At 39.8% G+C, this 25,858-nt stretch overlaps 1 protein-coding gene across 2 annotated transcripts in view; it reads left to right on the top strand.

Annotated features, from left to right (window-relative positions):
• Nucleotides 1-13,562, top strand: part of SLC6A1 (solute carrier family 6 member 1) — a 77,319-nt gene extending 63,757 nt beyond the window's left edge. For both annotated transcript variants that reach the window (XM_081176713.1, XM_081176714.1), the window contains exons 9-15: nt 63-187; nt 1,200-1,312; nt 4,622-4,753; nt 5,900-6,002; nt 8,928-9,028; nt 11,402-11,569; nt 12,744-13,562. In XM_081176713.1, coding sequence (XP_081032839.1) covers nt 63-187; nt 1,200-1,312; nt 4,622-4,753; nt 5,900-6,002; nt 8,928-9,028; nt 11,402-11,569; nt 12,744-12,848 — 847 coding nt within the window. In that variant the 3' untranslated portion in view covers nt 12,849-13,562. The remainder of the gene's footprint in view (nt 1-62; nt 188-1,199; nt 1,313-4,621; nt 4,754-5,899; nt 6,003-8,927; nt 9,029-11,401; nt 11,570-12,743) is intronic.
• Nucleotides 13,563-25,858: the final 12,296 nt, after the last annotated feature.

Raw genomic sequence — 25,858 nt, 5'->3', positions numbered from 1 at the left:
TGCTTGAAAGCCTGACTTTGGACAGTATTACTACCCTCTTCTCTCTCTGTCTCTTTTTTCAGGGATTCCATCATAGTGTGCTGCATAAATTCTTGCACAAGCATGTTTGCTGGTTTTGTTATCTTCTCCATTGTTGGATTCATGGCTCATGTCACCAAACGTCCTATTGAAGAAGTTGCAAAATCAGGTGTGCAACATCTTAACAGTTTGCAGTGTCTTATTGTTTCAGAAGATAGCAGGGAAGACAAGTTACACTATAATTGGGGAATCTGCACTTGAGAGAACACCCCCCAAAAGTTCATTAGTCCTAATGGCTGTCTAGGAAAATAGAGCGGCATTCACTTGCATAAACGAGGCACTAATATGCTTGTGAGATCGGTAGCCATTACCCCAAAGTAATCTGAGAACTGTCTGCAAGCCTAGTGACCAACACACCTCACGCCAAAGGTTCAAGAATCAATGTAGACATGCATAAACAAGTAACTACCAGCACAGTTACTTGTTGGAAATACAACATAGCAGCTTCATATGTTTATACAGTGGTGCCTCGCAAGACGAAAAGAATCCGTTCTGTGATTCTCTTCGTCTAGCGGTTTTTTCGTCTTGCGAAGCAAGCCCATTGACGGATTAGCGGATTAGCGCTATTAGCGGCTTTTAGCGGCTTTTAGTGGCTTATCAGCTTATTGGATCAACTGATAAGCGGCTTAGAAAAGGGGGGGGGAGAAGAAAAAAAAACCCGCAGGAACTTGCAAGACATTTTCGTCTTGCGAAGCAAGCCCATAGGAGATTCATTTTGCGAAGCACCTCCAAAACGGAAAACTCTTTCGTCTAGCGAGTTTTCCATCTTGCGAGGCATTCGTCTTGCGGGGCACCACTGTACGAGATAACTTCATAATGCTTTAAGAGTTCAGAAGCTATTGTGTATATAGAAAAATATATTGTAATTGTTTTTCACAAAAATATAATTGTTTCTATATCCATAGATATATAGAGATAGATATTCATGTGCATATTTAGACCTACACTTTCTAAGCTCCATTTCGTATCTTTCTCAGTTTTTCCAGCATTGTTATTATACAGTAGTATGAAATGAGATATTAGTACAGTAAAATGACTAAATTAGTTTATAATTAATAAATTGAGCTGCTAGATATTGCATTAATGGTAAGTGACAATAAATACATTTTCCCCATTACCAGGTCCTGGGCTTGCATTTTTAGCCTATCCAGAAGCAGTAACACAACTTCCTGTCTCACCTTTGTGGGCAATACTGTTCTTCTCCATGTTGCTTATGCTTGGAATTGACAGTCAGGTAAAACGAAGTGTTATTGTCGTTTTTTAAAACGCTATTACTGAAGACAAATGTCCAACAGTTCATTCTATGTTTCTATCAATGCTAGCTGTATCTCTGTATCAGTCTTCACTGATACTAGCCAACTTCATGAACCACAGTTCAAAGCTGGCTTGTTTCTCTAAAATAATAATAATAATAATTAAGACCAGCCCATTTCTTGAGTTTCAAGCATAATACTGAACAAGTTAGTTTAAAAGGAAGTAAAGACTCCTGATCTCCTGGTTGTAGATGCAGAGGAGAAAAGGGAGGAGAGCACACAGGTCCAAGGCTCATTATGTCAGAATGAGGTCTATGGCTGAACTGGGCCATTAACACTAGTGAACAGTTTCTATAATGGGTGGCTATTTAAATTTGTATGACACCTTTCATCCAGTGATTCTAGGGTAGTTTACAGACAATGAAACAATACAAAAGAACCCAACTAATAAAACAGTAGATTGCAGAACTTTAACAAGTATTTAAATTAGCAAAATGTTAAATAATATACCTAGAATTTTTAAAAAGTTTGCCTGGTTTCAAAAGCATTACATCAAAGAAGTTTCTTTGGAGAAGGCTTACCAGAGATGGGCCACCGCAGCCAATTAAATTTTTCTTTAAAATATGTCTGTGCACTGTGGCTTAGAATATGGAATCCCATAAAGTGAGCCTCCCCATTTTCTTGGTCCCTATAAGTGCCCTTGGTTCATGAAAGCAGCAGCCTTTGCTGATCTTTTTCTCAGTCACCGAGAGCAGGACTGAAGGTTCTCCACTCCTTGTGTCAAAGGAGAATTGGCAGAAGCATGCTAAACTATGCATTAAAAATGCTTCGTAAAACATTTTCCTATAATGTTTAATTCAAACTTTTGTGAATTTGTGAGTTTGTGTGTGTGTACAACTCACTTTCAGTACAATTTAGCCCCCCAAACAATTGTGCCTATTTTCTTAAACTAAGCAGCCAATTATTATCCTGTCTCATGAGATGATGCCTTTATAGTAGCATAAATTTCCTCACTCTAACTACTTTCAGGATATTGATCTTGCCCAACATTGTGAAGGTTTGACCCCCATGTCCCCCATTTACTGTTTCCTCAGAGGACACATTCCTGGTTTGGCTACATCCCTTGAGTGCCCTGGGTTCTCTCCCCCAATGTCCTATGCAAGAAGGGAAGGTACTCACCACATCATCAGCATCAGTTCCATTGGTCTACAGAGTCCTCACTCCTCCCTATTAGTAGTTCAGGTACTGGGCCCATTACATGGATGTTCCCTCAAGCCAGGCTATTATTGACAAGGCAGCTTCTATACTAGTGGAAGCTCGGCTACCATCTTTGGGTCCACGACCAAGTGTTTCCACTTCTCCAGTTCACTCTGGAATAAGCTTTTGGAGGGGATGCCAGCATGTTGTCAGGATGTCCATGTGCCAGCGCCAGTGACAGACCACTTTACTTCTGCCTGGGCAATTCACAAAATGGAGCCCCTGTACCCTATTGCTACAGCTCCCAACAAACACAATTTCCATGCTTTTATAGAGTATTAAAATAATTTAGAGTGCCATTTTGTTTACACAAGGCTGACATGAAGACCTTTATTAGCATTGAACCAATGAAGCCGGAGCTGTTGCATTTTGAATGGAGGAGGCCCAATTTCATTTAACAGACAGTTCAGCCATGAAATTCAATGGGTGGCCTTAGAGCTAACCTGCATCACTGAGGCAGAATATAAAATATAGAACTGTAAATCCCCTTTACTCACTAATTCACCAAACAAGGTAAAGGTAAAGGGACCCCTGACCATTAGGTCCAGTCGTGACCGACTCTGGGGTTGTGGAGCTCATCTCGCTTTACTGGCCAAGGGAACCGGCGTACAGCTTCCGGGTCATGTGGCCAGCATGACTAAGCCACTTCTCGCAAACCAGAGCAGCGCACGGAAACGCTGTTTACCTTCCCGCTGGAGTGGTACCTATTTATCTACTTGCACTTTGACGTGCTTTCGAACTGCTAGGTTGGCAGGAGCAGGGACTGAGCAACGGGAATTCACCCGGTCACAGGGATTCGAACCACTGACCTTCTGATCAGCAAGCCCTAGGCTCTGTGGTTTGACCCACAGTGCCACCCGTGTAAACAAACACAGTGGAATGTATGTTCATACATGTCAACAAACCTTATTTTTCATAGTGCACCTTACTTTCACTTTTGGTGAAAGTACATACACAGTACATTAGCAACAGCAATAGTTATTTCATAATGGGATGGAAATAATGAAGAGTCCTTATTCATGAAGCCTAAAGTTCTTTTATAAAAGAAAATCAGCAAAATTAATAATTCATTTTGAAGAAACTGCTGTTAATTTAATTGAGTCAAACATATCCTTAACTAAGTTTAGCTTTAGGCTACTGAAATATAAAAAGTAGCCTAATATTCCCCCCACACCAAAAAAAAACCTAGGCCTGTGTGTAAGAGCTTTCGGGCTTTCTTATTTTATTTTTCTTTAACTTCTTCAACTTCTTCATCTGTAGTATAATATGAAATAGTTCCACTCTACTGTCACAGCACAGATACCACCAAAAATGGCTCCTTGTCTCATATTATCCTTAGTCAATCTATAGTATGTTCAAACATTTACCATTGTGTCTTAACACACTTCTCAGTGGCTGTCAGAAATGTACACACTCATAGCTTGAGGGGAGAATGTCATGTGCTTAGTAGTTCTTTTGGCAGGGCAGCAAAAGTAATATTTGCTTACTGAAAAAAAAATGTTTACTATGGCCTTAAGAAGAAACTTATATATCACTTTAAGCATGTACAGGAGCTCTGCATGTGCATCAAAATGGACAAAGCAATCTAAGTCAGTTTGACTATCTATTATGTTTCTAAACTGAGGTCTAGAGTCTCAGCAGGAACAAGTTAGCTTAATTATGATTAGTCCAGACAACCTGTCCCACATTATGCCAAATTTTAAAAAGCATGAGTTTCCTATTTTTAATTTCCGGTATATTTTAATAGGTTCAGAAATGTTACCCTATAAATAACCCACCTGTGCTTTAACATGATTGCAGAAGCTGCACCACAACTCATGAAATGAGTCAACATTAGTCTGATCAAAGTGTATCAGAACTGGGCATATCGGTTTGCCCTGTTCCAGATGTATCTTGATTATTGATCTGCATCACAACAGAATAGTTTGGGAGAAGAGAAATTGGAGAAGAGATAGGATAAAGCTGGATGTTGCTTTATCTCAAATCTAATGTTGCTAGTTTGGTTTGTGTGTAACCTCTCATTCCACTTTCAGTTCTGTACTGTTGAAGGATTCATAACAGCACTAGTGGATGAATTTCCAAGACTGTTACGCAGTCGGAGAGAAATCTTTATTGCTTGTGTGTGTGTCGTTTCCTATCTGATAGGACTGTCGAATATTACTCAGGTAAATACTATATTGGGAACTTCTTATCTCTAATTTGCTGTGGTCACATTTTCTACTAAACAGAATTATGAAGTAAGAGTCCTCTGTGGATTGCCTATTAATTTAAGAAGGTGGGGAGACAGGAGAGATTCAGCTTTTCCTAAACCTTCAAATGTCAATATCCTCTAAGGATTTGAGATTAGTATAATGCATATATAATATATAATACCTATATTTACTGGCATGTTGTCAGGCTTAATGCTACTCTTAAAATCTTCAGCTTGTTCTATTAAATTGATTTACAACCACTGAGGATTCCATCTGTTTTGGTAACTCTTAGAAACCCTTGGATAGAAAAAAAAACACATAAAGGGTTGGTTATCATCCGCCAATGACATTGCTGCATTCAGGAACAATATTTGATATAGTATGGAATGTAAGTAACACCAAAAGCCATGGCAACATTTAAAACCAATACACAAATGGTATATTTAAGGAATCTTTCTTTGTACAAGAGCAAGACATTGACGTATTTATTATTCCTTCCCTATCCTATTGTGAGTCTGCTTTGAATTACAGAATTGTAGAATTGCAACTAACCCAACCCCCTGCAATGCAGGAATCTCAATTAAAGCATCCCTGAGAGATGGTCACCCAACCTCTGCTTAAAGACCTCCAAGGAAGGAGAGTCCACCACCTTGCAAGGGAGTTCATTCCACTGTCAAACAGACTATTCTTCCTGATGCCGAGTTGGAATCTCCTTTCTTGTAACTTGACTCCACTAGTTCAGGTCCTGCCCTCTGGGACTGGAGAACATCTTCCATGTGACAGAACCTCTAGCTCAACTATTTACTCTTATCAATAAATATGGAATTACCCCTATACCACCCTTCATCTGTGGATCACAGGGCAGTTTACAAAATAAAAATATTACACACCAAATTTATTGATACTGATACATAGCTGGGCAATTCACTGATTGTTGTATGGTCCAAAGGTCACAGTTATCCAGGGTAAGTGATCAATGAATAGTTATAAACCTAGAGAATCTTTCCAAGTAATAAAAACAGAACTGAAATAGGAAAGTAAAGCTAATATAAAGGTTAAACAAAACAGGAAAGGAAATCTCAGAAGTGTGATGAACTTAACACATTTTATATATTGCAGGGTGGACTATATGTGTTCAAGCTTTTCGACTATTATTCTGCAAGTGGAATGAGTCTCTTGTTTCTTGTGTTCTTTGAGTGTATCTCCATATCCTGGTGCTACGGTATGTGATGCTATAGTATTTTGAAATTTATGAAAACAAGCCAAAAGAATGTAAAATTTTTGTAAAGCAGTCCCCAGATGAAACAAAGTAATAATTTGAAATGTTATGTGTACTTAAAACTGAAATTGTTTTCTATAATTGCCACATTTATCTTAACAAAGTAATGCCATACCTAGAGGTAATTTGAGGCCATCCGAACTGTTTAAGTGAGGGAGATATGCTAGCTCACCATATGTATATTGCACTTAGGAGGGAGGAGAGAATTGGGGTTGTTTGATAGCATGTTAACATTTTCAACTGGAATTTAAGCATTTTTGGAAAAAGTAAGTAAGAACTGTAAGAACTCTAGCACTCGTCAAAGTACTACCATTCATATACGGTGCTATGGAAGAACTTTTCCTTGATTTGTTTTGTTTTAAACGTTTTATGAGCACTGCATTGCTTATGAAAAGCAGTATCACTTTATAAATGTACAAATAAATGTACAAATTCTTGAAAACTTTTAAAGTATCAACAAAATGATGGCTTGTCATTTGTGATGTTTCTGGCACTATCCAATAGGTGCTTAAAATATCAATGTAAGCACATTCCTCATGGTATTTCCAATCTCCATAGATGTGCTAGCTGGCAGAAGGCTTTAGAAAAGTTTCCATCACATAATGCAGTCAGGAAATTTCCATGCCTAGAAAGGGTATGTTGCATTTGCAAAGTAAAGGAAGGATTGGACCCTGATTAAAAATCAAGACACGAGGCTTTGACCAGCAAGGCTCTCGGAGAAAAGTGCGCAAACCACACCCCTCGCCAGGCCATTTTATTAGCAAAAGAATCTTTTACACAGTGCTCGTAAGAACCAATCATATTTCCTCTGAGCATTTCCTCAAACCCCACGTGGGGGAAAAGTTACACTACAACACTAATTAGCATGCATATATTTTGTGGTAAATATGTTGAGAACTACAAAGAGGTAGTAAATAACTTGAGAACTACAAAGGTGTGGTAAATAAGTTGAGAACTACAAAGGGGTGCATCTGGCAACCCTAGAGCTGAAAAATAAACATGATAAGAAGGATGGCCAGAAAGCAGTGGCGTAGCGTGGGGGGTGCAGGGGGGGCCGGCCGCACCGGGCGCAACATCTGGGGGTTAGGGTAAGGGGGCGCAAATCCATGGGTTAGGGGGCACAAATTACTTGCCTTGCCCCGGGTGCTGACAACCCACGCTACGCCACTGCCAGAAAGACCAGATCACTACCACCTTCATGTGAGATCTGTTTCCTGGCTCCAAGATTAACATCCTAAGATTAATATACATTAGAGAGCTACTTCAAATAAGCTTGCTCACTATCTTTATGGCCCAGGATGCCTGCCGGGCGAAGCAACTGCTGTGTACGTGACTTCAGGCAAGGAGAAATGGACAGTAGAGGCAAAAGGGCATGGAAAGGGCATGAATGTAGAATCTTATGGGATTTAATCAGAAATTATCATCAATATATCAAACCCAGTCAACACAATGTCTTCATCGTGGACACAATGGCTTGATGTATATTTTATAATTCCTCATGGTAATCCCATCTGATCCCTACAGGGTATAAGGCCTAGAAAAAGACCAATAGAATGAAATCATAGGCACAAAACATTTAGTGAAGATTAGATTCCCATTTTACCATTATTTTGTGGATCAGAAATGTTTCACCTATGCAAGGGGGGGGGGAGGAATAAGTTTCTATCCAGGAAGTTAACAGAATTTGAAGATGCAATCAAACTACCAAAGAAAAATACATTCTCCAGATTATAAATGAATAACAACATAATACCTATATATTTAGGATGAACTAGAACCATGGTTGCAGTCCTGTACACGAAACACTTAAATCCTATTGATGCAGCTTAGCTGTGCACACAAATTGCAACCCAAATAATAATAATGGATTGCATAGTATGCTACAAAGAGGCAATATATTAGTCGAGATTCTATGGGATGCCCCTCAGATCCGGAGTTCCTATACACACGTATTGCAGCTCCTTAACTTAATGCTTTCAAATGAGCTTTTTCACACCAACCCTATAAGACCTTAATAAATCTCTTACATTTTAATGACTCTTTTGTTGACTTCTCTGATTTATTCTCTTCTTTGTTGAAGCATCTTACTGTAGATTATCGATTATATAAATCTAAGCATAAATTACTTCAACTTCACATGCTAGAATCTAGGCTTTTCCCTTAGGGGATTGGCATTTTCCTTCCTCTGTGCATTGTTTCTGCACAAGGAATGCAAATCTGGTAACAGTGCCTACTGCTAATGGTCCTGTTCCTGGGAAGTTACATTTCCCTGCACTCAACCCATAATGTTGAAAGACCTTTCTCATGATGTGTGGTGTAGTAGTTAAGAGCGGTGGACTTGTAATCTGGTGAACCAGGTTCGCTTCCCCGCTCCTCCACATGCAGCTGCTGGGTGACCTTGGGCCAGTCACACTTCTGTGAAGTCTCTCAGCCTCACTCACCTCACAGAGTGTTTGTTGTGGGGGAGGAAGGAAAAGGAGAATGTTAGCCGCTTTGAGACTCCTGAAGGGGAGTGAAAGGTGGGATATCAAATCCAAACTCCTCTTCTTCTTCTTCTTGTAACCAGAACTAATGATGTATTGGCTGTTGTTTGGATTGTTGTTCATTTCCTCCCTTCCCTGTAGGCTGTGGGCTCCATTTTTCCAGCACTGAAACCTCCCCCACTCGGGTCTGATTATTTCCCTGCAGCTAGGCTAGTCCCTGGCTTCAAGGCCTTTTTGGAGCCACCAGTTCTGTAGAATCCAACACTGGATTGTTAATGGGTTTGGTAGGTTATCTGGAAGACTCTCTGATATATTTAAAAGCTTTTCTCTCTCCTAGCCATTCATTATTGGTTTCAACCAACTAACAGTTTGTTTGTTTGTTTAGGTGTGAACAGATTTTACGACAATATCCAGGAGATGGTTGGCTATAGGCCCTGCATCTGGTGGAAGCTCTGCTGGTCTTTCTTTACTCCAATCATTGTGGCAGTAAGAAACAAAAATGTTAAAGATGTTAAATGCAATTAATGCAAGTCTACATTTTTTTTAAAGTTGAAATGAGCACAAATAATCAAGAATGCACAGTGATAAGGATGTCCAGTAAGGCTCTAAAACGCTGCAACTACACTTGGCCGTTTGATCATGCACACACACATTTGTGCTTTATTTTGATATAATAATGTACAATAATTTATAGAACTTACACTTCAAGCAAAATATTCACAAACTTTTTAAAAGACTACAATGCGAGCTGTGTTTTCTTCTGTTCTCTAAATACTTTGGTCTACTTCCATGCCTTCTGGAGAAATAGTAACTAAAATAATTTTAATTAAAGTATACTTAATGAAATTCTAATCTTCCAATAGTTAATGGAAGGACCATAACAACTGCTGACTCACCTCGAGACACATTATTTTAGAGAATCCAGTGTTTATTTTTAGTGCACAGGTGATGATAATCTAATATAAAAGCTGCCATCTTCTATTTTCTTCTTTCCAAAAACTTTCTACTTTTGTCTTTCTTAGCTGATTCCACTAGCAAAAATAGCTTTGGGCTATTTCTAGCAAAGGGCTAGAGCAATGGTCATAGTGGTGAATGCACATATCATTTTATGATACTGAGAAGCAAAAAGAAAACCACGTAAAGCAGGTTCAAACCTCAGTATAAATATTTGTTTTATTCTGTACATGTTTGAAAGGAGAAGCAACATAAGAAAATTAAAAATCTATGAAACTGTATGATTTCAAAATTTATAAATATATATGGTTCAAAATATCCTTTTGTATATCAAAATGCATGTCACACTGTTTAGGGCTTTTGCCAATTCAATTACAAGACAGGTCAGATGATTTAACATGCAGTTAAGAGTTTACGAGCCAAATCTTGCAGAGCTCTTGGAAACAGACGCAAGAAGTTGGGGGCCTATGAGGAATCATAGTGTTATAGGAATAAATTAATGAGAAATGCTCGCATCCCCATCTCACAATACTAGGATACCAATAAGCTCTAGGCTGGCTTCCATAAACATCCAGTCCTGAACTAGCATTTTGGAACTATTGCATTAGCACATAACACTCACATTGCCACAGAATTAAGCAAGGAATAATAAAAAACACAAATACAAATTAGCTCGCAGGACTTTGGAGGAAAGAAAGGGGAAACGACACCATCTCCAATCATTCTTCTGAAGCCTTCCTCTGTTGCTATATAACACTAAAGGGCTATGCATCCAGCAGATGGGGGAATGTCTTTTAGAAAAAGGGGAAAGGAAGGTTGTTCTTTCCTCCCACCTGAAAACTCCATACCCAGTGGAGAGAAAGGAGATTTTCAACTTCGTGTTGGACATCTCCCTCACCTTAATCACCACTGCTAAGAACCCCACCTTTAAGATTCTTTAAATCTCTAGGAGCTTAAGCAAGCCTATCTCCTCCCTACCCCCTGCTCCAATTTCCTCCACAACCCTTTGAACTGTCGCCAATATGTTGTGGCTCCTGGTGGGCAGGATGGATACTGAATCTTTGCATTGCATTGTTTTGTACAAAAGTTGTGCATTCCAGAGAATCTCCTGAGTATGCAGAAATTACTCCTTTGTCTATGAGGGGCAAATTCAGTATAATTCCTATAAATCTTATATCCGATGAGGGGGAACTAACTAAATGCCTGAAAATACCTAATACCCATAGTGTTACATAGTAATACCCATAGTGGCTCTCCCCAGGTGCACATCATCCCTATCTCAGAGCATTGTGAGATTCCAGGGTTCTTTTGGAAATGAGGCACAGCGGAGACTGTGGTGTCTTTATGAGATATGGTTTATTTACACAGATATACAACCTGAGCCTGCAATGGAGGGGTTCACAGCATTAACACCCCGAAAGGGTCTTGTTTCTCCCGTAGCCGCAGCCTTGGGCTCAAATAGACATCAAACATGTTCTGACTGTCTCTCCAGCTCACTTCTTTTTCTCCCAGCTTCTGGCTTACATAACTCAACTCTCTACTGTGGCCTTTTGTCTTTCAAACTAGCCACAAGCTGGGTGAGGGGTCCGACCTATTTGCCCCTTTCCTTTGTATCCCTTAATGGCTCATTGGCCAGGCTATCACCTCAGTGGCTTATATTTTAACACTTGCTGGATCCAGGGCTTAGAGGGGTCTTTGTATACAATCTACTTCCCCACCCTCACCCCAAACTCTTAACAGTACCATCAAAAATTACATAGGTAAAATGGAAGATGTCTGGAATTTTAAAAAGGAAAATAACTTTTCACTTTAATTTTCCTATGCAGGCAAAGAACTACCTGCAAAAGCAGCAGCAGCAACTACAACAAACCATAGCTGACTTTTTTAATGCTTTTACTTCCCCAGGGTGTGTTTATCTTCAGTGCCGTGCAAATGACTCCTCTCACTTTGGGCGATTACGTATTCCCGCCATGGGGCCAAGGTGTTGGCTGGTTTATGGCTCTATCATCCATGGTGCTGATTCCAGGCTACATGGCATACATGTTCCTTACATTAAAAGGCTCCTTGAAACAGGTAAATTATGTCTTTAGAACTGTGCCTACACTTGGCAAGATGCCAGTTTCAGCAAGCACAATCTGCTGTTGCGTTCTTATTTACAATATCAAAGTATACCTCTCTGCTACAGTAAATTATCCCTGGGTCAGTCTTTTCTTACAATTTGTCCAAATGTAAATCAGTAGCAACGGCACATATCTCTATATCTACTATATATCAATATGATAGCGAGCCCCTAGAGAACTTCCTAGCTGAAGGGTGGACTATAAAACATTTAAATGAAATAAAGACAGGCAGCTAAGGTTCCAGAATATTGCAGCATAGGAAGGCCTCTCCGCACCAGTTGCCATTAAAAAATGTGACAGGATTACTCAGGTTCTCACCTTCCTTTCTCCTTTCCAAGTAAAAACATGGCTAAATGATTTTCCCACTTTGTGACTGTAAAGATGAGTTCTAGCTGTATGAGTGGGCTTCTCAGTTTCCTCTGCCCCAATTTCATTTCCCTTTGTCCTGTTTCCTCCCAACTTCCACAATCTCTGGTCACTGGTTATGCTGCTTAGAACTAATGTCAGCGAAGACCCCAGCCCAGCAGGCTTCACCAACATCTCAGCTCAAATCTTTGTAGAGAATCTCAGCTGTTACACAGTGCATCAACTGAGAACGGCCACTTACTCAGTCTCTGGGTGGTGGAAGGATCTTGGCTCCATGGAGAAAAGGGCCTCTCCATCATAGCCTGGCCTGTTGGGGAATTTCCCAGCTGGCCGCAAAGGAGGGTGGGATAGCTCACCATGCACTGGAATTCAAATTGGCCAATCATTGGCCCAAGGGGGCAGTGCTTGTGTGATGGACCAGAATGAAGTAATAAAGTAGGCTGTCTGCTTTATCTCAGTTGTTACACAGTGCATAGGCTGATAACAGGACAAACATTTTGATTAGGCAGGATTCACTGCTAGTTTACTATTTACTGATCTAAAAATGGTGTTATTGTCCCAAAAATTATTGATACCATACATTGGAACTGTTCAGGAACTGTGGCCTCCTTCCCTCCTTCCTATTGCACCTTTCATGAATGATAACTACAGAACTGGAATATAAATTTAATGTAAGGGAAGCCATTCAGATTAAGAACAATGAAATGATTCTCTCTCTCTCTCTCTCTCTCTCTCTCTCTCTCTCTCTCTCTCTACTGTAGCGAATCCAGGTAATGATTCAGCCAAGTGAAGACATTACTCATCCTGAAAACGGACCTGAACAAGCCCAGCAGAGCAACTCTGCAAACAAAGAAGCATATATATAGTCTGGGTCATTGAAATGATACAAAGCTTCCTTTGGGGGGCAAAAAAAAAAGAAAAGAAAAACCATACACAAATGAAACATGGTTGAATATGACCACAAATTTATGTCTGAGAATAAAATTACCTACCTCTAGTGGCACAAAAGACCATCACCACTATAAGGGAAGCAATGTGGATACGATCAAACCATTTTGTGGGCTTAGTTGTTGACAATGTTTTGTGTTTCCTGGCAATCCATAGACTGTTAACATTTTTATTCTCTTTCAGTAAGAGCTGGATATCTTTGGGAATTTATAAAGACATGTAGGCCATTTTTAATCTACCTTTTAACACAACAATTTGAAGTTTTGTGCAGCTGATTTTTATTAATATATTTCATACTGTTTGAATCCCAAGACTGTTATTTCTGAGAACAGTTAAAACAGAAAGCTGTTTTGTATTCACCAGCAAAGTATTTTTTACCAAGAAAATTTACCAGTGAAAATACTGCCCTTAAAAATGTTGACCAACTTTATTATGGAGTTGGTTTTTCTAATTTTCGTGGAAATCTTCTGATATACTACAATATACTGAATCATTCATATACAAATGCCATTAACAAGCTATTTTGGGATATACAGTACAGACTAAATTGCACCACTCCCTAACCCAACCTATTGAGATGCCAACATTTAATGTATTATTTTATAGCAATATATTTTTTAGAATATTTTCCATGTCAGCATCTTTCAAGGCACTGGGGTGGTTTTTTAAACAAAAAAACAAAAAGCCAGCCGCACAAGTGATAATATGACTACATACTTCAAACTGTGAAGAGTCCCTCCCAAAGGCTGCCATATTTAAAGCTGTACACGTTATCTTTCATTTAATCCAGGTTGTGCTTCACTTTTAAGTTGTGTCATTGGCAGGTATAGCACTTTCCCACAAATAGAGAACCAAACAAATAGCTTCTACATCGAGATGCTCCCCGCAGAATATAATTTAGGGCTTTAAAATTAGCACTGCTCTAGTCAGTCTGTTGAAGGTCTTATCAACAATAGAGGTTTTTGACTAGCAAGCATATTATAAAGCACTTTGAAGAAAGAATTTTATTTTTATGGTTTTATTTAGGTATGTATTTTTCATGGGAAAGATGGAGAAGTGAGGGAACGGTCTTGCCATAAACAGCTCCATTCTAGGCTATCGCTTGCATTTTCCACACAGGCACCTAAAGCTAATGAATTTCTTCCTGGGTGGAAAATGGCAAGACTCAAGAGTCCATAAAGGCAACTCTTGTTTGGCAGCTATGAGACAGAAAGTGAGAATCGTAAGAAAAGTGGTATGTGATGTTTGATTCTAAATGACTGTGACAGAACTGTGCAATGAAACATGCTTTTCAGCGAAACCTTGTGCAACGTACAATGTTAGATAGCACACACTTTATGTAGAACTACTATGTGAACAACATGTTAACTGTGAATGTTGGTTTTTTTGTTGTTTTTGTCTGAAGGTGACAAACATATGTTCTTGCAATAAGGTATTATTCTCAGAATGTCAAGCACATTATTGTAGAAAATATATATATACATATATTTCAACTTAACAAATAAAAAAACTCATAAAAAGAGTATTGTTTAGTAGGTTCTAAACCGTTTCATACAGTAGATCAACTGTAAAATATTCAGATATCTATGATACATGCTGAATATCTATAGATGAACTCACAAATAAATCCAAATGTCTTGTAGATTTTCAGGGTTTAGGGGGGGAAAGAAAAGAAAACATGTCATACTTCACTTGCTTCATATACATTATAACTGTGAATTTCATTAGACTTAAGATACAAAATTCAGACTTTCTCTTTATTGTTTATGTAACCAAGTCCCATGTTGTTCTAAGAAAAATGCAGTATTCAATGTTTGATTGTAAAACAATTATGACAGATGTTTGACAGATTTGCTCTTTAGCAGAATTCTGTACAAACGTATCATATATAGCACAAAAATAGTGTCGTAGAACTACTGTGTGTAAGCTGTGAATAGCTGTATCTTTTTGTAGTATTTGCCCTTAAAAAAGAAAGAATATATGATCATATATGCTTTTTGCAATAATTAATTATTCTCTAAACACCAAGCAAATTTATCTCTATATAAAAATATATATGTAATATATACATATTCTAAAATATATATAGAGCCTGTTTTAAAAAGAGAGAGTACAGTATAATTTAGAAAACTGCAATGTTCTATGGACCAAATGTAAAATATTTATAAAGATGCATTTTAAATGTCTATAAATGGTGTCCTAACTAAAGCACGGTTGTTATGTAACTTTCCAAGAGCTTAGAAAAAAGAATAAAAGTTATATTATACATTCTATGAAGTGGCTTTAACTTAATTCTTTAAGCAGGAGATTTTGAATGACTCTTACGAAACAATTTTCAGTATTTGAGAGATCTCTATCACCCAGTTTAGGCATCGTATTCCCATTCCCACAATCCATGGTTTTTTGGACTTGGAAATGTATGACCAGTTGCACATCCCCTACCCCTTATCCCTTCTCTTATAAAGTTTCCTTTAGAGGAAACTTCCTGGTTTGTCAAATCACAGTTTCTCCATTGCATCTAAAACCTAAGGCTGGGTCAAATCCCACCTCCACCCCTGCCATTCACAATCCTTATACCACTATTCTTATCCCTCCATGATCAGCAGCATTGTCACCTCCTTGGTCACACTGCCCCTAGTTGGCCTCATGCACTGCCTCCTTAGTAAATACATAGGACACCAGCAACAAGACTCATTGGCAGCCAGGAGGAAAGAAGTAAGGAAGTGGTTTATGGGAACTAGAATGGGACTGGGCTATATTCTAGACATTGATACATTTTTTTAAAAAAATGGGAATTAGCATATTTGAGCCAAATCTTTGCTTTCAGGGGCTTGCAACCTTAAATTAGTGAGTTATCTCTAAGCTGCTGCTCTTTCTCAAGAGAGAAGAAACAGAGTCCCAAGTCTTCAGTTCTGGATTCAGTGCCAATCAATGCATCTCTATCTGCAAGCACGAATTTACAAATGCAGCCAAGTATGCATACTCTAATCAGCACAGGAGATATATAGATACACACACACACACACACACACACACACACACACACACACTTACTTTTCCCACTTTATATAGATACATCATTTGTCACTAGTTCAGAACTATTAATCATTAATGCTTTGAAGCACTGATTTTACATTACAGATGCAAATATAATTCAGTGTAATCTGAAAACTGCTTGTTAATTTTTTCACATTGTGCTTGCAGCCAACTATAAATATATCTCATACATGCTTGTAATATATTTTATAATATGTATTAATCAGTTCAAAACCTACATAAATTATTGTGAAATAGAACGTTGATATTCCACTAAAGGAGGAATAATGATTTCTGCCAGCAAGCCCTATCTCAATGATGGTGGTGAGCAGAATCTAACCTTGGCTTGACATTTTAAGAGTTTTTTTCTTCCTGAGAAGAGCAAAGCTAGGTTCATTTATTTTGAAATTTTCTCTTTTTAGAATGTGATTTCCTTCTGCACAAAGATCCTCTTGCTAAATCATGTTCCCTGCATGCAAAAGGGTGCTGCATCCAGAATCTAAGTATACATGCATGCTGTCAGAAAATAATGTTGGCACAATCATCCTTGGCACCGGTCACCTTTCAGGGAAGCAGGAGTGTATTCAGACTCTACTTCCCCTCTTCCTTGTCCTTCCAGCAGCTGATGGTTGGGGCTGTCCAAAGCTAAACATAGGATTGTTAATTAAAAACAATTAAAACATTCCAAAATTCAAAACCTACAAGCAGCTAAAAACACATCAGCATTCTACATGTCTGGGTAGGCTTCTCTAACAAAAAATATTTGTAGCAGCCACCAAAAAGAGTACAGTAAAGATGGCTGCCTGATGTCAGGAGCAGAGCTGGATACTGCCTAATCAGCCTTTCTCAACCTTGGGTCCCCAGACGTTATTGGACTACAACTCCCATAACCCCTGACCACTTGTCTTGCTAGCTAGGGATGATGGGAGTTGTAGTCCAACAACATCTGGGGACCCAAGGTCGAGAAAGGCTGGCTAATGCCAACACCATTTGTAAATAAATGTGAAAACGCCACATGTATCAAAGAAGCTGAAAACAATGTTGTGCTTAGTGTCTGTGGAAGGAGCAAAATCAGCAGGGTGAGCCAGGCCAGATCTGGTCTCTCACCTTGTGTTGCTTCATTTATCCTACTGCTTCCAAAGTTTCCCATTCAAAACTTTCTAAACCCACCCCTACCTACTAACAGTTTTTATGTGTCTGGAACACATCAACATTGACTAGGTTGGAGCTAAGAGAGAGAATGACTGTGTTAGGATTGTGGTTTGTATACATTTTCTGCTTCCTTAGACAATACTCTTGCCCACTCAGCACACTGCCTCAGACAAGAGATGGGTTGCTTTAATCTTACTCTTCCAGTCTTTCTGCTGAGATCATCATCTGTCTGTGTACTCACGCTCTGCAAAACAGTAGGTGGCCATGTCACTACATTTAATTTTCTTTCCGTTTGGCAACAGCAACTCAGCAACAAAAGTAAGCCAAGATAAGTTGGTGGCAAGCTTTTTTCAGCGCAGACAGCGGGATGGTGGTGGCCAATGCAAATTCAGTCTTCACATTGTCATATCCATTCCCTGGCTGGTGAGTGGATAAAATAGTGCAGGCATAGGCAAACTCGGCCCTTCAGGTGTTTTGAGACTATAATTCCCATCATCCCTGACCACTGGTCCTGTTAGCTAGGGATGATGGGAGTTGTAGTCCCAAAACATCTGGAGGGCCGAGTTTGCCTATGCCTGGAGTAGTGGTTAGAGAAGTAAGTGGGCCCTTGGATTCAACTACCAGTATTATTTAATGATGGTTGAATGCTATTATGCTTCAGTGAAGCATGACCAAGAAAAGAAAGTGTAGATGAATTAGAGCTAGTTAACACTATGATATTTCATATTTTTCTGGAGAACTGTCCTCCCTGTCTTGGAGATATCCCGATAGCAAATGGATGAGAAAACACAAAGAGGGTCACCTCTTCCCTGTGGAAGTGGGAGATATCCCTGAAGGAATGTATGTTCTCACTTATGTGGAACGTTAGTGGAGCTACTTGAGCCTTAATTCCAATATAATGATGACTCAATGACTCAAGAGGAGGGACAACACAGAAACCTAGAATCATAGAATCATAGAATCATAGAGTTGGAAGAGACCACAAGGGCCATCGAGTCCAACCCCCTGCCAAGCAGGAGTGATGAAATTATTTCTGCCTTCAGTTGAATGGGAGCATAACAATATACCCACTTGGTGGTGTCCTAGTGTCCACTATAGAAAGCCTCTATGCATTGTGCTTCTGGTGCCCAGGGTACCTTCTCTCTACAGCCAATACTTTACAGCCTTCAACAACTTTCTCTGAGTTTGGCACCCAGTGCTGTATGGGTTTTTGGAAAGATCCTATGGTGGACCAACCCATTGGATCCACATTTGAAGTAGAACTTTGCAACCAATGTCCATGCAACTGGTTGCTGTTGACATCTGTCTGTCTAGAGTGTGCCTCCGGGGGTGAAGCCAAACTGCTGTGTCAGCAGCACCGAAGCAGTGATCTCTTCAGAGTGCAAGCCTGGGAAGGATGTATGGAGGTCCTGGGCTGCCCAGACAAGACTCCCCTCTTGGCCTCACTGATGTGGTCCAAGCGAAAGCAGAGCAACACATTTGGCACCAACTTAGCTGCAGGAGCTGCTGAAAGAAGACATACAAGGTGCCGCCCAACCATCTTAGGGACTCCACTCCAGATTTATGTAGGGTTTTGTTCTCTTAAAGCTATCCTGGAAGGTGGCACAGGTTTAGGATCAGAGTATTCCTTCTCCTAGGTGGTCTACCTTCCAGGTTGCCCCTCACTTCCCTCTACAGCATGTGCAGAAACCACCTTCTTGACCATTGGACTCACTATTGGTCTCATCCTCTCAATCCACTGGAGTTTGTTTTCACATGCAGGGGAAGTCCAAAACTCACTGAGGGTTTGAGACCCATTGGCTACACTCACCTGTGAGATTTGGCCTTCAGGTGCTACATACTGCTTTCTATACACATTCTTGAGGTCAATTTGGTATTTCTCATTTGACCCACGCTGCATGCAATGTCAGACTCTCCCTATAATTAGTGGGAACAACCTGCCATTATAAGCTGACTTTGTTGTGGCAAACCTTCCCGTGCTCTCTCATATAATGTTGTAAGTCCCCTCTCCTCTTCCTCTTTATTTGCATCTTTTTATAGCTATGATTTTGGGTTGGGTGGAAGGATATTTGCCTACAGGTCTTTAGTCATGGAATGATTCAGATACGCTCCCTTGGTCTCTAATGAAGAGGTCTGTGAATCTGAGCAGAGAGTGCACACAAAGTTCCTAACAATGTCAATCAATTAAGGGCGATTATGCTGAATAAGAAATCATCCGGAAGAATTTCACAAAAGAGAGTTTGGCATGCATTCCTTCATGATCAAACACGTTTATAGTACCACATAAATCATGATGTTTGAGAAGATAGTGGCCACTGATGTAACTAAACACATAATTAATTTTGTACTGTCCAGTTCACTTGTTCCTAGAGGAAGAAATTACCATTCTGCCCAAGCAAGACGGGTCCTTGTGAGTCAGTGACAAAATGACAAACTAGCATTTTGATTTGAAGCCAAGTGTCCTCTAAGCATAAATTTCTCCAGAGGGCTTGTAGTGACTGTCTTAATTACTATAGGTCAAGAAACACAGTTATTAAGCTCAGTTTGGATCTATCAAGATTTGCCTCATGCATGGAGCTGTCCAATGCTTAATATTCTTTTGATCATGTAATTTTGATAACTTATTTCCTCCTAGAAACATTAAGAAGGCTGCTTCTTTTAGCTAAGGAGGAGCAATTAACAATCAAGGAAAAGTAAATCAAATTAGTGTAATGAATGATGAGATATTTCTCCTTCTTTTCATCTCTCTGCGGTTCCTTAGAAAGGGGGGATATCAAATAACTAGGAGAAATTAAAGTACTAAAGTTTTGGCTATGACCCACCACATAGTTGGGCCGCAGAGATTTAAGCCCACATTTCTAACATCCTGAAAACCCCTAGACTCCCAGCCTCCTTTGCCCTTCCATTCTTCAAAACTGCACTGTTGACTGCTTTAGGTTTGCTTGTTTGCTTGGCTTTTTAAGGTAATATATAAAAAAGCAACAAAGTAATAAGCACTTATTTACAAAAATGTATTTCATTAATACAGTATTTTCCTTTCCCAATGGCTTGTGGTGTGTATAAAGTTCTTATTCATGCCCTGAAACTGGTGACTGCAGCTGTTACAGCCACACTGTGTAGTATAACATCACACTCTCTGAGGTGTTATCTAATGGGGCATGCAAAGTTTGAGACCCAAAGGCAAAGGCCATTCTGGAAAATTGAATCCTGTTGCGTACATATTGAGCAATGGAAATTTTTGTGTGTTTAGTCACTTACCAAGCCTAGAAATGTTCACGCATATATTATCTTTAAAGACAAATGATTAAGATCTTGGAGTATGACCAAACAACCCCTACTGACAAAACAGATTAACTTCTAGTTTCTCTGCCAGGACCTCCTCTTCCTCTAAGGCTGTTTTGGACACATTTAGCACCACCATCATCTTATGACTCACAGATAACTTTCCAAATTACCTCACAATAATAAGAACATGAATTTGTGATTAACCCAACATATTTTGATAAACATGGCACACACATTGTAGTCTGAGAATCTACAGAAAACATACCCCCCCACAAAAAAAATAACATGCAGCTGAATATGAAAAGCTTTTCCAAAGAACATTTTACTTTTCTACTTAACATCTCAGTGGCCTGACCCGATGCCTGTTTACTCGGAATTAAGTCCAACCACTGTTCATTAGGGTTTTGTTGTTGTTTAGTCGTTTAGTCATGTCCGTCTCTTCATGACCCCATGGATCAGAGCACGCCAGGAACTTCTGTCTTCTACTGCCTCCCACAGTTTAGTCAAATTCATGCTGGTAGCTTCGATAACACCATCCAACCATCTCGTCCTCTGTCGTCCCCTTCTCCTTGTGCCCTCCATCTTTCCCAACATCAGGGTCTTTTCCAGGGAGCTTTCTCTTCTCATGAGGTGGCCAAAGTATTGGAGCCTCAGCTTCACGATCTGTCCTTCCAGTGAGCACTCAGGGCTGATTTCCTTCAGAATGGATACGTTTGTTCTTCTTGCAGTCCATGGGACTCTCAAAAGTCTCCTCCAGCACCATAATTCAAAAGCATCAATTCTTTGGCGATCAGCCTTCTTTATGGTCCAGCTCTCACTTCCATACATCACTACTGGGAAAAACCATAGCTTTTACTATACAGACCTATGTTGGCAAGGTGATGTGTCTACTTTTTAAGATGCTGTCTAGGTTTGTCATTGCTTTTCTCCCAAGAAGCAGGCGTCTTTTAATTTCGTGGCTGCTGTCACCATCTGCAGTGATCATGGAGCCCAATTCCCATTAGTGTTTACTCCCAATTCTGTAGCCCAATTCTCATTAGGGTTTACTCCCAAGTAAGTAGCTATGGGTGGGGTTGTGACTTTTAATATCCATGGTTGTCAGTGGAGAGAGAATTCCATAAGGTCAAAGCACCATCTGAAAAGCCTGCTTCTATCCTTTTTAGAAGATAGGTTTCTTACATGGGATTCTGAACAACCTCTTATCTATTTTTATGAATTTATTTAAGGCATTTGTGCACTCCCCCCAATCCACTCAACATCTTGATTGCTGATTATTTCAAATGACAGGAAGACTCATAAAGGGAAAATGTTTCTTCCTGTAGACTGGATTTAAAAGTGAAAATCAGCAACCTGAAATGTACTCAGAAGCCAGTCAGTAGTCAATTCAAATCTCAGAATTAATGCTAAGAATGGCAACCTTGACCTAGAATCCTGATTGGGAAGGGAAAGGGAGTTAATAAAAGCCCTGTTCCAGGTTAGAATTAAGTGTCTGGAATGGTAGCGCACATGCTACGGTACCACTCATGTTGTGGTTCCTTTCTCCGCATCATAGTAACATTATATGGAGGAAGTAGGAATGAATGTACTTACTCTGCCCACTCCATTCCTCTCCATGAGTTGGAAAATGATTGTCTGCTCTGCTCAGGTAGACCCACTCCCTGAAAGCCCAGGCCCTAAAGCACACAGGAAGAGCAGGCTTTCCACTACTGTAGAAAATCAACCTCTAATTTACAGAGGGCTATGGTGATGGAGGGGAATGCCCCTACTTCCTCCTCAATAAGATATTGATCAAATGGAGGAAGAAATGCCTCAAGAACCTCTATGGTAAAAGAGGAAGGAAACACCTTTAATGAATAGAGGAGCAGTAAAGAATGGTGCTGTTGGTCAAGAATGGATCTGAGGAAGAAACTGAAATGAACCAATATACGCAATGGTCACTCTGCCAGAAGGACAGGAATGGAAGGAGATAATGAGCAGAAGACCTAGTTCTCACAGACAGGTGAGGAGAAAAGCTTTGTATGGGCATTATCACTTCGGCCTAAGGAAAATAATACAAAATAATTGTAAATGTCAGGGAGAAAACATCTAGCTTTGTATATTCAGGGATTTACAACAACTATAGAGAATCATTCATTCATGCAAGTCCTCACCTGGCATCTGAAATGACATTGCTCCAGCTCAGCCTTCTCCCTGACATGCTATGTATGCTTTTGTGTGCATCATTCCATCAAGTCAATCTCCCTTTGCAGTCTGATATTGTTGCATTGAGTCACAGGTTTAGCACTGCACCTTTGATTAGTACCGGGACCTTATACAGTAGCAGAAGGAGAAACAAAAGGAGATTATAGCTGATCTGATGGTAGAGAGGCTTCAACATTTTCACCCATTCCCTTAGGATTCTAGCACAAAGTGGCAAATTTTACAGATTACCACAAGCTATTGAAAACAGTTAAAATCAGTAAATTATTCTGTGAATAATCATAAACTTGTTCCATTTCAGGATGGGTAAAATAATATTATTTAGAGTTAGAAGGAATGCCATTAAAATTTTAGAAACCAAGAAATACTGAAGAGGCTATGGTTATTTTTTACAAGCAAAACAGAGCCCAGAATTGGTTTTCTATTACTAGGAAGGAGAGTGTGTGTTTGGTCTGTGACAATTCCTGAAAAGCTTTACGTCTTTGCTTATACCACTCTCTGTTGCTAGGCAACACTGGGTTATTGATTTTTGTAAGCAAGAATTCATGCCCAGCCCCTGGAGGCTCTTGTTGAAAAGGTGATTGAATGTTACTGCATCTATCAGGCACAGTATGTAATCACACTCAAAGGTGACTCAGGTGTTTCGATATAAAAATCTACTATAAGTAAAATAATAAATATCTATCTGGAGTTCAACAGAAGTGTCAGGTTCTGCTAGGGAATTATTTCTAGGACATTACCATTCCCTGTACTCTGTCAAATATGTTTGCATGAATTAATGACCAAAATAATTAGTCAAAATACCAAGAAAGAATAGCAGCTCACAGGAGAGGTAATAAACCATTTTTGGCTCTGGAAATCTTCAGCATAGTTCTTAGTGGACACAATCCATAATTCATTAACCTACAGAGTAGTCCTATTATATTCAAAGGAATTAATATGAAGGCTCCAGACTGAAATGTTTCGGCAAATAGTCATATATTAACAAGCGGGAGCAGTTTAATCTTCCTATGCAGATGCATATATTTAGAATTATGCCTGGCATTTCCTGCATGTTTCCACCTCTGTTCATAAAATTATTGTGCAGTGGAAAGACCACAGGCTAATGCTTTTCCATGTCCCACAAGAACATGATGATTAAATCTCTATTCCAGATGGTAGCATGAGTTGAGGCAATCCTAAACCCTCCTGAAAATACATGGGCTGGTCTTCAAACTCCTGTCCTCTGGAATTTGAAATAGCAAAAGTGCAATCCAATCCTGATGTAGCACCACATACTCATGCAAATCCTCATAGATATTGCCGAACTAAGGGTTACTTTGCTCGTAAGCTTTCCTGAACTAAAGACACTCAGGAAGGTTTGGTAGCATTCATTTAAATGAAGGCTACTTTACTTGGGAGCTGGAAACTATTCCAATGGACCCATTTATTTTACTTCCTGGAAACATTAACGGGACTCAAACTGATAGAAAACCGTGTGGAAATAACAAGCCAGCATAAATTCTTGGGCTGTTCCTGACGTCCCTAGAGCACTGAGCTGGGCGGGGGGGGGGGGACCACTTTACCGCAATAGCCACATTTGAAATTACTACATTTATATCACCTATCCAGAGTGAGGGCAAGGAGGGCAGGCAAAAACATTCACATGCCTGTGAGATGGATGGGAAGCTTCTCCCGTGTTTGATCTGCAGCAGTAGTGGGGGCCAATTTTGCTAACCCTAGATACATCTCTGAAGAAGGACCATCTGGTCAGTTGTGGGGAAAGAAGATGGTTTGGTGAGCAGAAACACTTTACATTTTTATGCATGTAGGATATTGTCCATCATCCAAGAACTGGGAGGGCAGATTCTCATGACCTACAGTAGGGTTGCCACATTTCAAAAAGTAAAAACCAGGACACCCCAAAAATTGTTGAGGTTTTTTTTTAGGAGGACCCCAAAACAGCTGCCTTGTCAATTGTTTGATTGACTTGTCTGAGATCCAGGAGACAAAGCACTACCTTTCAGAAATCCTCCCACCCCAGATGTCAATTCCCCCTTTGAAATCCCAGTAATGTCTGGGAAAATCCAGATGCATGGCAGCCATTCTAGTGTGGTTTACTTTGTTAGCTTTTTTGCCACAAGATTTGACTCTAGGGAGAAACCCATACACACGTCCTGATCCTGATATGCTCTTCCTTTGATTAGTCACTATGCATTATTTTAATCCAGTGTGCATGATTTGCTCTTGACTTCTTAAAGCACTCCCTCCACAAAGTCTTCCTTTTGTAACGTTAATGACATTTGACTTAAATACCTGAGCACAATTGCCAAACAGGAGCACAGCAGCATGGTGTGTGCATGGAGGGGAGTTATACTGCTCGTTTGTGCCTAGATCTTAGTTTCAGAGCTCCCACTTAGGATACATTTAATTGAAAACGTCCCTTGTTAGATTAGTACATTAGAGACATTCAAATACACCCCCAATTAGCATCAGAATTAACATAAACATGCAAATTAACACAAAGCAAACAGAATCCTCTTATTTTCTTAGCATGTTACCCCTGAAAGTAAGCCATTCAAATCAAGGATATAAATTCCCAAATTAATCTGCATTTTTTCCTTGGTACTTTTATCTATTTTTTTTATTAGAATCTTTATTATATGTGAATTGAATAGAAGGATGTGCTTATCTCTGAGCAGGGAATATGTGGTGAAGGGGTTTCTTCCTTTGGAGGGGCTAAATGAATGTGGAACAAGAGCACTCGATGGTTCCTGTGGAGAGGATTGCTCCAGGAGGGGAGGGGCACGTCTTAGAGAGCAGCGTCATCACCAAAAGGAGGCAGAGAGAGAAACAGCAACACCCTCCATGGCACATTAACCAGAAGAGTTTGAAGAACTAAGACTCTGTGACGTGTCACAACACCCTCTCCATACTGTGTTTTGTGCAGATGCCAGAAATGGTTGAGACTTCAGATAAACCATGTATGCAGCGGGTGTTCAGTTTGCCTACATTTCTAAGAAAAACAAAAGGTGTATGTCTTGGGAACTGGATTTGACTTAGACGATGCTCAGTTTAGCTTTAACGCCTTGTTTACATTCAGAGGCTTTTCAACACAGCTTGGCAAAACGGTCCGCTGTTTGTGGGCTTGTGAACTTCTAAACAGAACAGCAGTTCCACCAGAAAGCAATTCAATAAGTGGGGCAGTGTTGCCAGGTGGGGTGTCCATGTTCAATGTTCCAGGCAGCTAGCCATCTCCTCCACCTAAACAATCCAT

The sequence above is a fragment of the Podarcis bocagei genome (genome assembly GCF_964188305.1).
Source record: "Podarcis bocagei genome assembly, chromosome: 2".
Classification (NCBI taxonomy): Eukaryota; Metazoa; Chordata; class Lepidosauria; order Squamata; family Lacertidae; genus Podarcis; species Podarcis bocagei.
Note: the sequence above shows the minus strand (reverse complement) of the source record. Positions and strands in the feature narration are given on the sequence as shown.